The 15,405-nt window shown below is 38.8% G+C and overlaps 1 protein-coding gene across 1 annotated transcript in view; it reads left to right on the forward strand.

Annotated features, from left to right (window-relative positions):
• The window catches only part of ABCA13 (ATP binding cassette subfamily A member 13), a 420,155-nt gene that overhangs the window by 294,648 nt on the left and 110,102 nt on the right, over positions 1-15,405 (forward strand). The window contains 1 exon segment of the mRNA XM_004438384.2: positions 965-1,073. Coding sequence (XP_004438441.2) covers positions 965-1,073 — 109 coding nt within the window.

Raw genomic sequence — 15,405 nt, forward strand, 5'->3', positions numbered from 1 at the left:
GATAGGGTTTATTTTTTTTTTAACTACATGAACAATAGTTTATTACTTAGCTGTTTCCATGAACACAATTGCTGCCACACAGGATTCTGGTTAAAAAACGATCGGTCATAGTGTGATGAAGTGGAAAAAAAATGGGTTGGAAGACAAGGGACTTGAGATCTAGTCCTAATTTTGCATAAACTGTGAGAACTTGCATAGGTTCCTCCGAGCGTTAACTTTCTGGGGAGAAGCTCTGCTTCTGCAAAGAGGTTTGTTGCAAAAGAGCATTGTCTGGAGAAAGGAGCTGTCCAATCAATTAAGACCAGAATTTGCCAGTTGATTCATTATACTTTTTGAAGACACTCACCAGCTTTCCAAACTGAGTATATCTTTAAAATTTTTTATTTAAATATTGATATTTTGAAATATAGATATTGATGGTTCAATTAGGATTTTTTTATGCTACTTATTATCTCAACTTTAATAACATTGGCTGTCTCCTATTTTCTCTCTCACCTTTCTCCTGCCTGATGCTATTTGTTCTCCATGCTCAGCAAATGTTCAATTTATTTTGGGAAATAATGTTCCACATTCAGTTATTAATTTGAAAGTAATCATTTTTTCTGATCATTTTCTGTGCTTTTAATTTGCAGGTCAAATTTCATTAGCTTACCAACGGAGAAAGAAAAAAATGATGGGCTTAGGTTCCTCTTTTGCTGTGAGAATATAATTATAGAGCAACATTCACATTTGTTCTGGGGAAAATTAATCTATTTTTAGCTATAAATTATATGCTTGAGATAAATATAAAGTTAGCAGGCCGAAATTTACTGCTCACTGTTAGCCAGGCAGGAACATTACTTTGAGAGCTGCATTCAGGTGCTAGTGAAGCTAATTGATACGTGTTCCTTGTTTCCAAGAATAGCTGATAAATAGACTTAAGAACTAATTTCAAGAGAGCCATTAAGTTATCTTTCTTTTTTAGGTGTGGTATAATCAGAAGGGTTTTCATTCCCTACCTTCCTACTTAAATCATCTAAACAACCTTATTTTGTGGCGGCTCTTACCCCCTGCTGTGGACTGGCGATCATACGGTAATGTTATTTTTCATGCATTATAATTCACTATTAAGACAATGTTTTTAAGAGTGAAAGAAGCAGAAAGGATTCCGAATAGGAATGTGAAGAGTGATGAGAAGATTTCCACTGGCAGCTGATCCATATATAAATATATACAAAGTTGTTGGCCCTATTTGGCATCACTAAATGTCTTTACTTTCTTGAAATTATGACCTCATCGGTAGGATGAGGGGAATAAAAGGTGGCTTGAGAGTTCTCCCCTAGTGATTTTAATATCTCACAGAAGCAACAAAAATTTCTCTTTTTAAAGAAACTGTTATATGGGGCCGGCCCCGTGGCTTAGCGGTTAAGTGCGCACGCTCCGCTCCTGGCGGCCCCGGTTCGGATCCCGGGCGCACACCGACGCACTGCTTCTCCGGCCATGCTGAGGCCACGTCCCACATACAGCAACTAGAAGGATGTGCAGCTATGACATACAACTATCTACTGGGGCTTTGGGGGGGGGAAATAAATAAATAAATAAAATTATTAAAAAAAAAAATAGAAACGGTTATATGGAATACTGAGACAATACAGACCACCCCATTACTGTTGGGAAGGTGAACATCATAATTTTTTATATGCTGGGCCTTCAACTCATCAATTATCTATGTTGATCATGGATTCACTACATATGCTTTCTTATTTTGGTAGATGACACAGGTCCATTTCTGGAATCCAGAATGAATTTATTGGTTTAAGGGGATAATATATGCTTCTCTTCGGGGGATAAGTTGTAATTTACCAAATTTATTCAGTTTCTTAAAAAAAAAAATGGAAAGAAAGAAAACAGATGTGTAAGCACCAACAGGCCATATCCATCATAATTTATTCACAAAATATATTTGTTGAAGTGTTAAGTCACATAGAAATAAATGCCAAACAATTATGCCACTGTGCTATCACTTTACTCCTATCTTATGCTTCCACATTTGTTTTCCTTTCTCCACCAATTTTTTAATAAAACAGATTTAATTATTTTGTGGCACTGTAATTATTTTGGAATGATAGTAGGTAATACAAAAAATTTAAAATGTGTGTGCCTAATAACAGTGCAAAAGAAGTATAAAGTTCTACAGATGAGGGACAACAAGGTGATATTTGTTGTCTGAAATGTATGAGGATCTCCATGAGATATTTAACATCTATTATCTCATTTAATTTTCTTGTCAGTTTTCTAAGGTGGGCAGTATTTGCCTACTTCACTGATTAGAAAACTGAGGTTCAGAGAAATCACCTACCAGCTATGGCTCTGAGCAAGTTGAGTAATGGGACCAAGATTTGATTCTAGGTCTAGCTGATAACAGAGTAGCTGATAACAGAGTAGCTGATAACAGAGACTTAGCTTTTCTAGTACCTCAAACTGAGTGGTCACTTTTGATGTGCATGAATAGAGCATGCTTCATGGAGGGAGGTTGGGTGACTAACATTGGATCTTGAACAATGGGCAAAAGTTTGACTGATGTCGGGAAGCTATTGGAGGTATTAGTGACACAATGGAAATCATAGCGTCTGTTCAAGTTATTTGGAGGAGTCCAGTTTGACCTCATCATAAAGGTGAGTGTAGAGGGACAATTGTTGATCTTTCTGGAAAGCTTATCTGAGGCCAAATTCTGCTTGACCTTGATTGACAGAGTGAGGAGTATGACCATCATTTAATAGACAATAGACAGCGTTTATCTATATTTGAGAATGAGAATGACATGATCCAAGTAATATGTTAGAAAGAATAATCTGGAAGCCATATATTAAAGGGAGAAGGGTTGGTTGCAATTAAGTGACCTGTTGGAAGGATGTTGCGCACAAATGAGAGGTAACTCAGGCAAGGCTAGGATGAATTCGGAGGAAAAATATGAAATTATAAAGTCCAGATAGATGGAAGAAAATGTTGAGGTATTGAGGATGGGGAAAGGAAAGAATTTAAAGAACCTGACAACTACAGAAATGTAGAGTAAGAGTTTAAAGGATATAAAATATAAATCTGAGCTTTTAAGAATGAATGACTAACTGGTCAATACTGCTGACATTATAAGAAATAAGTCAGGAGAAAGAGGCATTTTCAAGGAAGCAGTAAAGTGATTTGTACACGTTCAGAGCTGCTGGGTTTGCATCATACATTAGATGAAAATATGCAGCAGGATTCGGAACACTAGAAAGACAAATTCAATAAAGTGATCATGAGTAAAAACCGTTCACCATTAACCTTAGTAAAGATGACAGATTAAGCTGGTTGTTGAGTGAGATCCTGCGTGGATCAGAAAAAGATGCTGAAGACAAGAGGGCTGTGGGTGGAACAGTGGGAAGGGGACAGTGATTCTGCAGCCCCTAAAGCAGGAAGATCTTGGCACAGAGGCCAGGGAAGGGCAGAATTTCAAGAAGAAGAGCAAGGAAAATGACCAAATATTCCAGAATCATTAGAAAGAATGAGAATGCAGGGACTTGGTTGGTGACCTCTAGAGAGTTAGTTCAATGGAGTTGTAGGGATGTAAATCAGAGTGGAAGGAGTGGTGTAGAAAAAGATTGTTTTAGAAATTTAGGAGACTAAATGAATAAACTCTGCCTTATGGAAGTTTGGCTGTGAAGAAGAATGAGAAGAGATACTGTGTGTATGTAAAATAAGAAGTAATTGGAGGTTTTGGTAGCATGATGGGATGGAAGAGAGCATTTTGAACATTCAAGGGAGAAAAGAAAGTTGGTGGATCAATACCTGGAAAGAGGGAGAGAAAGAACTGAAATGGAGGAGTTATCTCTGGAAAGGGTGAATACATTTTTATGTGATACAGGAGGAGTGAAGATGAACCTATGGAAAGAACTTGGGAAACATGGAGGGTAGTTTTGGAACTTCATGGCAGCTGTCTTTGATCTCTATAAAAAGGAGATGAGACTAAAGGGCAAAGATGGATGCAGATAATTACAGGAATCACAAAAATTTGAGTACCTCTTATATGAAGAATATATTAGAAAGAGCAGAGATACATTAAAATTATGACTGAAGGTCAAAGAGATGCTCAATTAAACATACGATAATATTTTAGTGAATGCAGTCAGCATGCAGCCAACGTGAAGACATGATTTTTCTTTCTAGTGGTTTGGAATAAACATGAATGAGAATGAATAAGTTTTGATGGAATAAAAATAGACAAAAATTGAAATGCCTTATCACCAGCTCCAGACTGGAGAGAGAGGCAAATACAATTTTCAGGAGTTTCTGGTTGGGGAGAGCATAAGTGGGGTGTGGGAATAGATGTCACAATGTGGTTGATGAGCAGATCTATAGAACTGATGGAGTAGGAGAGAGGAGAAGACGAAGATGCAGTGAGAGAAAGAAAGGTCATAGTTTGAGATCAATGAAATACAAAATGTGTTTCTTAGTGACTGAAAAGAGGTGGGAATGAAGGGTGCTGAGGTAAGGGGTTTGAGGAAACATCAAGATGGACACCAAGTAAGATGGACCCAAAGAGACCCACACCGAGGCACATTATGATCAAAGTGTCAAAAGTCAAAACAAAGAGAAAATCTTGAAAGCAGCAAGGGACAAGTGATTCATTACATACAAGGGATCTTCAATAAGATTATTAGCAAAAACTTTGCAAGCCAGAAGGCAGTAACATGATATATTTCAAGTACTGAAAGAAAAAATTGTCAACCAAGTATGCTGTATCTGGCAAAACTGACCTTCAAAATGAGGGAGAAATTAAGATATTCCCAGATAAACAAAAGTTAAGGGAGTTTATTGCCATAAACCTACCCTACAGGGAATGCTCAAGGGAGCCCTTCGGGTTGAAATAAAAGGACGTTAGACAGTGACTTGAATTCATATGAAAATATAAAGTTTTCTGGTAAAGGTAAATACATGGGCAAATATAAAAACAATATTATTGTAACTCCACTTTTTGTTCTTTGGCAAGATTTAAAGGCAAAAGCATAAAATGTAATTATAAATATATGTTGATGGGGATGCAATATATAAAGATGTAACCTGTGACATCAATAACATAAAGTGGGGGTGGGTAGAGCTGTAAAGGAGTAGAGATTTGTATGCAATTGAAGTTAAGTTGGTATCATGAAGGGTTCTAAAGAGACCACTGGCATGGCTGGGTGTGCTCTCTAGACAGATATGAGGACAAGATAAATCAGAGAGGCGGAAGACTGTGGCCTGTGAGATGAAAACCAATATCACAGAAACTAAAATTTCCCCTCTCAGTGAGAGAATGGTGTCATCACAAAAATATGTTTTAATTCACAAGAGCTTGTATTAAACATATAAGCCTTAAATTTGGCTCCAGTTATGAGCCACATTCCCAAGTCTTGCATTTGCTCAAACCGCTGTGTAGTGGGTCACTGTCTGGGAACATGGAAGCAATGTTGACAGGTGTCAATCAACTGTGTCTTGTATGCAGTGCTTCTTGGGTTATCAGATATTCCTGATGATGTTCATCTCAGAAACATCTACTGAAAGGAGTGGATTTTTTGTTCGTTTGTTGAAAAGTTGTGTTGACTTGAAAAATGTGTTTATTCTCAGTTATCGGAAACTTCTTCAACCATATTTTACTTGTTTATATCAAAATTTTGATTCTAATTTGGCTTGTTTATGCAGTCATCACAGGAAAGGAAGGTTTGTGCAATAAATTGGGGATGTACAAATCATAACACCCCAGGAAAATGCACTGTGAGTTATTATCAATGTATTGATTGAAACTTCCGTCAGCAGAGCTTTGAACAAAAATATTTTCTTACATCCTTTGATGCTTGCTTGTTCATTTGGGAATGAACAGAGCTAGAATTATTAGCTTATCATTCTAATGAAATAAAAGCTTACCTGATGTGAGATTTGGGCAAACCCCTTGAGAGCAGAGGCTGTGTCTTGCTCGCTGTTTTGGCCCCACAGCCTCACAGAACCGGGCTCGGAGGCATCTGGGAAATGATAGTTGAAGGCACGATCTCTGTACCACACAGACAACACATCCCTCTTCTCATCACAGTGGTCCTGTGGTGGGATCTCAGTAGAATGGACATCCCTGTCTTAGCGATGAAGGAACTTTCTGAACCCTGACTCAGGCCACCTGATAGAAGGCTGGTTCTCCAGAGCCCAGGCTGGCCACCTTGCTGGGCCCCAGCGTGTTTGTAGCTTGTCAGAGCCCCTGATTGTAAGCATAAAACTCAATGTAAAGTAGGTTTATTGTGTAGCCCATTCAAATGGAGTCTTTTTCTAAACTAGTGGAAGGCTGGCACTGGTCTAGACAAAATAGATGTGGTTTGCACAGTGAATTCTCCCAGGTAGATTCTTTCCTCCTGCATGAGGTGAGTGCATTTTGGGTGTTCTGTGCAGTGACTGCACAAGGTGGCGAGCGTGTACTTGGGTGTGAAGAGGTAGTTTTGTAAGTACAGCCTGCAGCCTGAGGGACAGGCATAGATGTGGGAGTTCATCAAGGGATGAGAGGAACACTGAATAGAGTTCACATCAGAGGCGTTATTCCTTCTGTTCTTCTCATGTCAGCAATTTAGGCACACTCCATGTCATATAATAATATTTTTCAGGATCCCAAGGGGAATTAAAAGTCAGTTGAGGCCAAACTTTGAATCCTGACTGTGCGTTTTCCTGCACATCCCGTGGTCAATCAGCAAATCTTGGCCCTTCTGCCCTTGAAACCCTGAATGTGCATGTTTTCAGCGTCTTTGCCACTACTTACCTGGCCCAAGGCACCATCTGCTCTTGCCTGGATGCCTGCATCAGCCTCCTGTGTGGGTCCCTTGGTCCCCCTTGCTCCCTACCCCGACAGTCTCATGTCTCCATAGGTGCCCACAGTCACCCACGGAATACATACCTCATATCACAGCATCCCTCTGTTTTCCTATATCTCTTATAAGAAAACCAAACTCCTACCTAAACCTACAGGGTCCTCCCTGGTCTGGCTAGCAGCCCCTCCAGCCTCCTCTCAGACCACTTCCCTAAGCAGCATAGCTCTGGCCACACAGGACCCCTTGCTGTCTCCCAGACATGTCACCTGCACTCCCACCTCAAATCATACTGCTCTTTCCCTGGGAATTCTCTCTCCCTCATCTTTCCATGGCTTGCTCACTCACTTTCTTTTAGGTTCTCCCAGCAGTCCAACTGTTTGTCATACCCTCTGGAGTGAAATGATGAGAAAACAAATACAAAACTAAAAACAAATCCAATCCTGTTTGCCCATCACAGGTCACCTCACATAACCCTTGCGTCGTATGCCATTCATCTGAGTTCCTTTCCGTCTAGTTGTTCTCTTCTGAAAGCATTTCTGTTGACATTCCACTAATCTTTGATTCAGGAATAGAGATATGATATAGATGTTGGCACTTTGCTGGGAGAAGTGTTTCTAAAATGGTAAAATTGTCCTTCTTGCCCAATAATCAGAACTTTTAATGGCTCATATTTGCTTGCATGATAAAGTCCACACTTGCAAATTGGCAGCACCAGCTTCTGCTAACCTGTCCTTCCCACCTCATTTCTTTCTGTGCTCTCCTTGCCTTACCCCTCAGCATGGCCAGCCCTTTACACCTGGTGGCCTGTCATGGGCCCTCGTACCTGCATTGCCTCTGTTGAGGCTGCCTCTCTTCCCTTTCTTCTCCTTCAGCATTTCTGCTCAAATTTCTACATTCTTTTTTTAAACCGCTTTATTGAGGTATGATTGACATACAAAAAGCTGTAAATATTTAATGTATGCAACTTGATGAGCTTGGAGGTAAGTATACATCCATGAAACCATCACCATATTCAATGCCATAAATATATATTTTGCTTTCAAAAGGTTCCCCCTGCCCTATCTATCTATCATCTATCTATCTATCTATCTACATATCTATTTATTTGTGATAAGAAAATATAAGATCTACCCTCTTAGAAAATTTTTAAGTATACAATAGAGTATTTTAAGCTCTATGCTGTACAGTCAATCTCTAAGACTTACTTCTTGCCTAACTGAAACTTTATACCCTTTGATCAAAATCTCTTCATTTCCCCCTCCCCCCAGCCTTTCATAATCACCATTTTACTTTCTGCTTCTATAAGTTTAACTATTTTAGATTACTCATATAAGTGGGATCATGTAGTATTTGTTCTTCTGGGTATGGCTTCTTTCAAGGAAACAATAAACAAAGTGAAATGGCAACCTATGGAATGGGAGAAAATATTTGCAAACCATATATGATAAAGTTAATATCCAAAATATATGAGGAACTCCTATAACTCAATAGCAAAAAACCAAATAATCTGAATAAAAAATGGGCAAAGGACCTGAATAGACATTTCTCTAAAGAAGACATACAAACGGCCAACAGGTACATGAAAAGGTGCTAACATCACTAATCATCAGAGAATGCAAATCAAAACCACAATGAGCTATCACCTCACACCTATTAGAGTGGCTATTATCAAAAAGACAAGAGATAAGTTTTGGTGAGGATGTGGAGAGAAGGGAACCCGTGTGCACTGTTGGTGGGGATGTAAATTGGTGCAGCTGCTATGGAAAACAGTATGGAGATTCCTCAAAAAACTAAAAATAGAATTACCATATGATATAACAATTCCACTTCTGGGTATTTATTTAAAGGAATTGAAAGCAAGATCTTGAAGAGATATCTGCCCTCCCATGTTCGTTGCAGAATTATTCACAATAGCCAAGACATGGAAGCAACCTAAAAGTCTATCAATAGATGAATGAATAAAGAAAATATGGTATTTACATAAAATGGAATATTATTTAGCCATAGAAAAGAAAGAAATCCTGCCATTTGAGAAAATATGGATGAAGCTGGAAGACATTGTGCTTGACTTTCAAACCTGACTCAGATATCACCTACATTGGAGTTCTTGCCATCCTTGCAGGATGATTTAGTGGTTTCTTCTCTCTTCTTCTAGAACATTAGCTTCTAACATTCATCTATATGTCCATTTCTAACAAGAGTAATGTTATAACAAATTTTTATATAGACACTCTGTTAGGTCATTAAAACAGTTAATACTTTACATTATCATTGTTCACAGCTCTATCTTTGGTAATAAGAATGTAAACACTTCATGGAAGGTGTTTCTACTATTAATATTGGTGTTTTCTCAAGTCCTTACCTATAAGGAAGTGTTCAATAAATGTATGTTACTTAAATAAAGGAGATTTTACACCATTATTATGGAGTTACTGTAGTGTATGCCGTTACTATAATTATGTTTTATAACAAAGATAAATATGGAGTTAGATAAATGTGAAATGCTTTCATTATTCTGAGTTTTTAAGTTGGAATAATTGTATTGAATTGAAATATTAAATAAGAATATATAAAATGAATATAAGAGGAAATTTGTTTTAGTAGAACAAAAGGAATAAATCAAAACCGAAGATTAAACAAGATAGTCCCTGAGTAGATAAGAAGATATCTTCCTCTAGGAAAAGAGTAAAAATAGGATAAGACATTTTAATTTAATTTAATTTCATGTTATGTAGTGTCATGTCATTTCTTTTCATTTTATTGGAGGTGGGGTGGGGGTGGTGACAGTAGTTGGAAATGCTGGAGTTAAACTTCTTTGACTCCTCATCCAAATCCCATCCAGATGTGGGGATACTTTCAATAAAATGTCACCATGTGAGGGGAATTACCCTCAGCAATGTCATGGGCAGGCTGGATGCATGGCCATCAAGCTGTGTGCACATTGGCATGCAGTTAAAACCTGAGAGTTTAAATTGGCACATTTAAAACCTGAGAGTTTTAAAAAAGTACTGATTTCTGGTGCAAACCCAAAGAGATTTCTGATTTACTTGATCTGGGGTATATTTTGAGCATCAGGAGTTTTTAAATGTCCCAGGTGACTCTAATGTACAGCCAAGTTTGAGAACTCGGCTGAACTGAGACACTTCACAGCTGATTTATATTTTCCTCATTGAGGCAGGGAGACAGACAAAGGGTAAGTAGGAATCAGGGTAAAGAGTTTCACACTCACTTCGTCATGCACTCAACAATGTTAGGACCATCCCCTATCCAGAACCTGACAGACACCTGGCTGCTGGGGTCAGGGGAGGGCAGTTCTGCATCTAGAGCCAGAAAGAGCTCTTCTCTTTCTTTCCACTACTCCTCCCTCCTCACGAGTACCTCTCTTTCTGAATCCCCTTGAAGGCTACAACTCACTAGGATGCTGTCAGCCCCAGTGAGCACAGTGGTGGGTCAGTGCAGGTTGCATGCTGCAGTGATAATGTGCTTATAGCTCAGGCAGAGAAGAAATGAACCCGGGGGCAAGGAATGACATGAATTAAAGTTTTCCCTGCATTACTTTTGATGAAATAAGATAAACTCTGCACGCATAGATCCCCAATTCATAATAAGAGAGCCTGAGCATGAGAACAGCAGATCATCTCAGATCTGTATAACAGAGCTTCTGAAACAACAGCTGTTGGATATTGGGAACTGGCTGTCCTCAGTGACCTTGAGTCGATGCCTCAGAGGTTTGGAGATGCTTGAGAGAAAGGCGCCAGCAGCATTCAAGAGAAGGTGAAAGAGGACACCCTGGGATGTGAGAACCCCAAGCATGCAGAAGCCTCAGGACTTGCCCTTACCCGTATCAAGGAGGAGGAGGAAAAAAAGAACAACAAAACGAGCCATCAAACCCAGTGTGGGGTCAAGGAACTGTCCCCCACCTCAGAGAAGGAGAACATTGCACACATTGAGAAGGTCTTGTCACAGGAAACATCTTGTGAGTTCACATCCACGTTAGTACTGGGAAATGTGTGAACTCTGAAACAGAAGATAACAAGTGAGAAGGAAAGGCCAGGCTGAGTTGCAGTGGGGGGATAGAAGGGGAACCGGCTAAGATGCAGGTAGTCGTATAAATTTTCACTGCATGCAGAGAATCACATTATTGATTGCAAACCTCCCTCCCCAACTCAGAATTACTGATCTAAAGGACAAATGCACAATGCTCTCTAAGAACACAGGAAAAAGATGAGATGATGTAACTGACCAGAGGAGAAGAGCAGTTGCAATTAGGTAGAGAAAGAAAGCAGATGGATAGTAATTAAAGTAACGAGGAACGATGTAAGAAGAAAACTTGTATCAAAAACAAAACAAAACAACTCTGGGCCAATGGAAGAGTTTGCCATGATTCAGGCAAAATTCCTCAACCATGGAATTATGGAAATAGCAGTTATCGATAAACAAATCTGGTAAATTTTCTAAAGTTTGAGGATAATTTTTTTTTTTTACAAAGCTATATAGTACACAGCAAAAACAGGTTGCTTTCGAAGGAATACAAATAAGAACAGCTTCTGACTTCAAAAAATTTCCTTTGAGACCTCCTTTTTAACCCAGGGATTAGTTAGAATTGTTATTTAAACTCTAGTTCTTTGAGATTTTCGTGTTGTCTTTTTCTTATTGATTTTTAGTTTGGTTCGTTATGATCAGAGAACATACTCTGCATATTTTAATTATTTTAAGTTGGCTGAGGTTTGTTTTATGGTCCAGATTGTGGTCTATCTTGGTGAAGTTTCCATGGGAGATTAAAAAGAATGTGTATTCTGCTATTGGTGGTAGCAATGTTCTGTATATGTCAATTAGGTTTTATTGGTTGGTTGTGTGATTCAGTTTGTCTATATTTTTGCTGATTTTCTGTTGAGTAGTTCTGTGATTTGGTGAGAAGGGGTATTGAAGTTTCCAAATATAATTGTGGATTTGTCTGTTTCTCCTTTCAGCTGTATCAGTTTTTGCTTCATGTATTTTGAGGTTCTGATGGTTGGTGCATACACATTTGGGATAGTTACGTATTCCTGGTGGATTGATTCATTTATCATTATGTAATGTCCCTCACTGTTGCTGGTAATTTTAGTTGCTGTGAAGTCTACTTTATTTGCTATTGACATAGTCCCTCTTGCTTTTTTTTCTATTAATCTCTCTGCCTTTTAATTGGAGTATTGAGACCATTTACATCAAATGGGTTGTATATCAATGGGCTTAAGTCTGACACTTTATTGTTTTGTTTCCTCTGTTTCTCTTTTCTTGCCTTCCTGTGAGTTACTTAAATAGTTTTTTAGAATTCCATCTTGATTTGTTTGTAGTGTTTTGAGTATATCCCTTCATCTAGTTTTCTTGGTGGTTGTTCTAGGTATTACAATATGCATGCGTGACTTACCACAGTCTATTGGTATTGGCCTTTGCCATATTGAGTAATGTGCAGAAATCATACTTGAATTTAAATCCCTTAACCATCTCCACTTTTAAAATACAGTTGTCTTAAGTATTTCCTTTTACATTGAGCACCATGTGAGAGGGTGTTCTAATTTTTGCTTTTGTCACTAAGTATGACTTAAGAAACTCATGAGACGAAGCTGGTCTGTTATGTATACCTCTGTTTTTAACACATCCTGATGTTCTTTCCTTGTAGAAGTTCTAAACCTTCTTCTGTTATGATTTCCTTTTTCTTTAGAAGACTTACTTTTGTTATTCTTAAAGGGTAGGTTTGCTAATGACAAATTTTCTTAGTTTTCTTTCAACTGAGCATGTTTTTATTTCCCCTCCATTTCAGAAAGATAGTTTCACTGAATATATAATTCACGGTGATCAGTTAAAAAACTTCAGCACTTGAAAAATGTGCCAATTCCTTCTGGACTCTATGGTTCCGAATGAGAAATCTGCTGTCGTTCGAGTTTGTATTCCTATCTCTTTCTCTCTAGCTGCTTTAAGATTTTTTCATTGTCCTTAGTTTTTGAAAGTTTAATTATGCTGTATTTTGGCATAACTTTATTTGGGTTTATTCTGTTTGGGATTCACTTAGCTCTTGAATTTTTAGATTTATGTTTTTTGCCAACCTTGGAAAGTTTCAACCATTATGTCTTCGAATACTTTTTCAATCATAGTCTCTCTTCTTCTTTTCAGACTCTGGTAATAAGAATGTTAGCTCTTTTGTTATTTTCCCATAGGTCCCTGAGTTGCTGTTTTTTTCCCCCCCTAATTTATTTTCTCTGTTGTTTAAATTAGGTAAATTCTGTTGTTCCATTCTCAAGTTCATTGATTTTGTTCTTTTTCATCTCTCAGCTCTTGAGTACATCTAGTGAGGTTTTTTTTTATTTCTGTCATTTTATTTTTCAGTTCTAGAATTGCCATTTGGTTATTTTTTTTATTGCTTCTATTTCTTTGCTGAGATGTTTAAAAGTTTTTTTCCTTGTTGGAATTCACAATTACTTGTTGAAACATCTTTTGATACCTATTGTCAGATAATTCTAACATCTTGATTCATTTCATCGTTGGTATCTGTTTATTGTCTTTTTCAAGTTGTGATTATCCTGATTCTTGTGTGAAGGGTATTTTCAATTGTGTCCTGGACATTTTGGATATCATATTATGAGACTCTGAATCCCATTTTGTGTCCTGCGCCCCGCTTTTTTTTTTAGCAAGCAATCCCTCTGTTGCAGTGTAGCATGAGGACCAGACAGATATGTATGTTTAGCTTTCCACTTGGCCCTGCTGATGCCGTCCTGGCAGAAATGGAGCACTGCCCTACATTCCTTGTTGCAGAGGGTGGGGATCAGAACTCTCACTTAGCCGTGCTGATGCATGCATGGCAAAATGGGGCACCAGCTCACACTGTCTCATTGTCCTTGAGTAGGGGATATAGGTTCAGCCTCCATGGGCCCTGCTGACACTGGGGGACAGATAGCAGAGTAACAACTACTGCACCCTGCACAGCCTCCTTCAGTTTCATTGATGCTGGGTAGGTTGGAGGTTTAGCTCCCCACGGGCCTCACTGACAGGGCAGGGTGTGAGGTGAAACCAGGGTGCTGATAGCCCTGCTCCACAGGCCACATTCAGTCTTGTTGCTGTTAGGTGGATGTGGAGGCTATACTTCTTGTTGGTCCCTCTTGATAGGGCAGAGGCTGCAGTGAAGCAGAGTGGTGACTAGTCCCACCTCACTAAGTCTCATTGAGGCCACGTTGGGGTGGAGGCTCAGCTCACCTCTGGACCCGGGTGGGGAAACCATGGTGACACCTGTCTCTGTCAGGCAGCAGCGGAAGAGAAGCTTCCAGTGGAACCTGTTGAAACTGTAGAGAGTGGGGCAATTCTTCTGGTGGTGTTTGCCTGGAATGGGTGGGTATTGCCAAAAGGTTTTCTTTGGTTAGGCCACCCTTTTCTGGGTCCTTTGGCTTTTCTCAGAGCTTTTCTTCTCTGTGCCTGTTGGCAGTTCCCATTTGGAGGCTTCTGCAGTGCCTTGTCTGGCACCTCTGGGAGGCGGTGAAGAAAGCAGAGAACTCACCAGTGTCCTTTCTCACGTCTGAGGGCCCCTGGAAGCCCCCACCTTATTCCCACCTGTCCAAATCTTCCTGTGCTTGTTGTTGCGTGATGTCCAGGGGGTTTTGGTCATAAAGGAGAGGACCTGGCAGTGTTGTGGCTACTCCAGAATCTGGCCTCTGACTTTTTAGCCACAACCTCAAAAACCAGCAGGTTATGGAATACTGCCTATGGAATGTGGAAAGAAAAAGCTATACACTCCAAATTCTGTTGCTCAAAAAGTAGGAAGAGATTGCTTATAAAGTGAATAAGCCACAGAGATATCAATATGTAGATTGCGGCTCAAAAAACATACTGCCAACACATTCCTAGTAAAAAAGGATGCCCAAAGACAGTCATTTGAGAGATAATCAAAAGTAAGATCACAAAAATGTTGAATGGACAGAATGAATGAAAGAACTTGGTAAACGGTTCTGGTGAAGCACATAGATTATACAAATGTTTGCATGCGTGTAGTGAAAAAATTAGTTGAAGGTCATGAATGATACACGAAATAGAAGATAAATAATGTAAAACATAATTCAATAATAATTATGTGTGTATGTAAAGGAAACCCTGGAAATTTTGAAATACTATCAAAATGTAAGTACTGATTACTTCTGGCTGCTTTTGATTGGATTATGATTTATTTAAATTTTATTCTTTATCCTATTCTTTATTTAAAACCTTTTTACAATTGGCATCTACTACTCAGTAAGAGTCATAATTAATCTTAATACTGAGAAAAAAAGTCTTTTTTCCGGGAGAGATTAAGAGGAAGAAGAGAGACAGGAAGTCATCAAAACGCCTCTAGTCGGAAAAGCTCATACATTTCTCTTAATACTCTGTCAGATTAAATTAACATTTTTACTCTTCCATATCTCACTGGTGATTCATAGTGAATTAATTAAAAGAACAAACTTTTTCACATATATTGATGCTAAGGCGGGCCTTTTCTTTTGGTGTAGATGCTCACAGACATCCACGCATTAATACTTGCAAAGATACATTTTACAGGAGGAATGAACCC

This window comes from Ceratotherium simum, chromosome 1 (assembly GCF_057802395.1).
Source record: "Ceratotherium simum simum isolate JZ-2026a chromosome 1, ASM5780239v1, whole genome shotgun sequence".
NCBI lineage: Eukaryota > Metazoa > Chordata > Mammalia > Perissodactyla > Rhinocerotidae > Ceratotherium > Ceratotherium simum.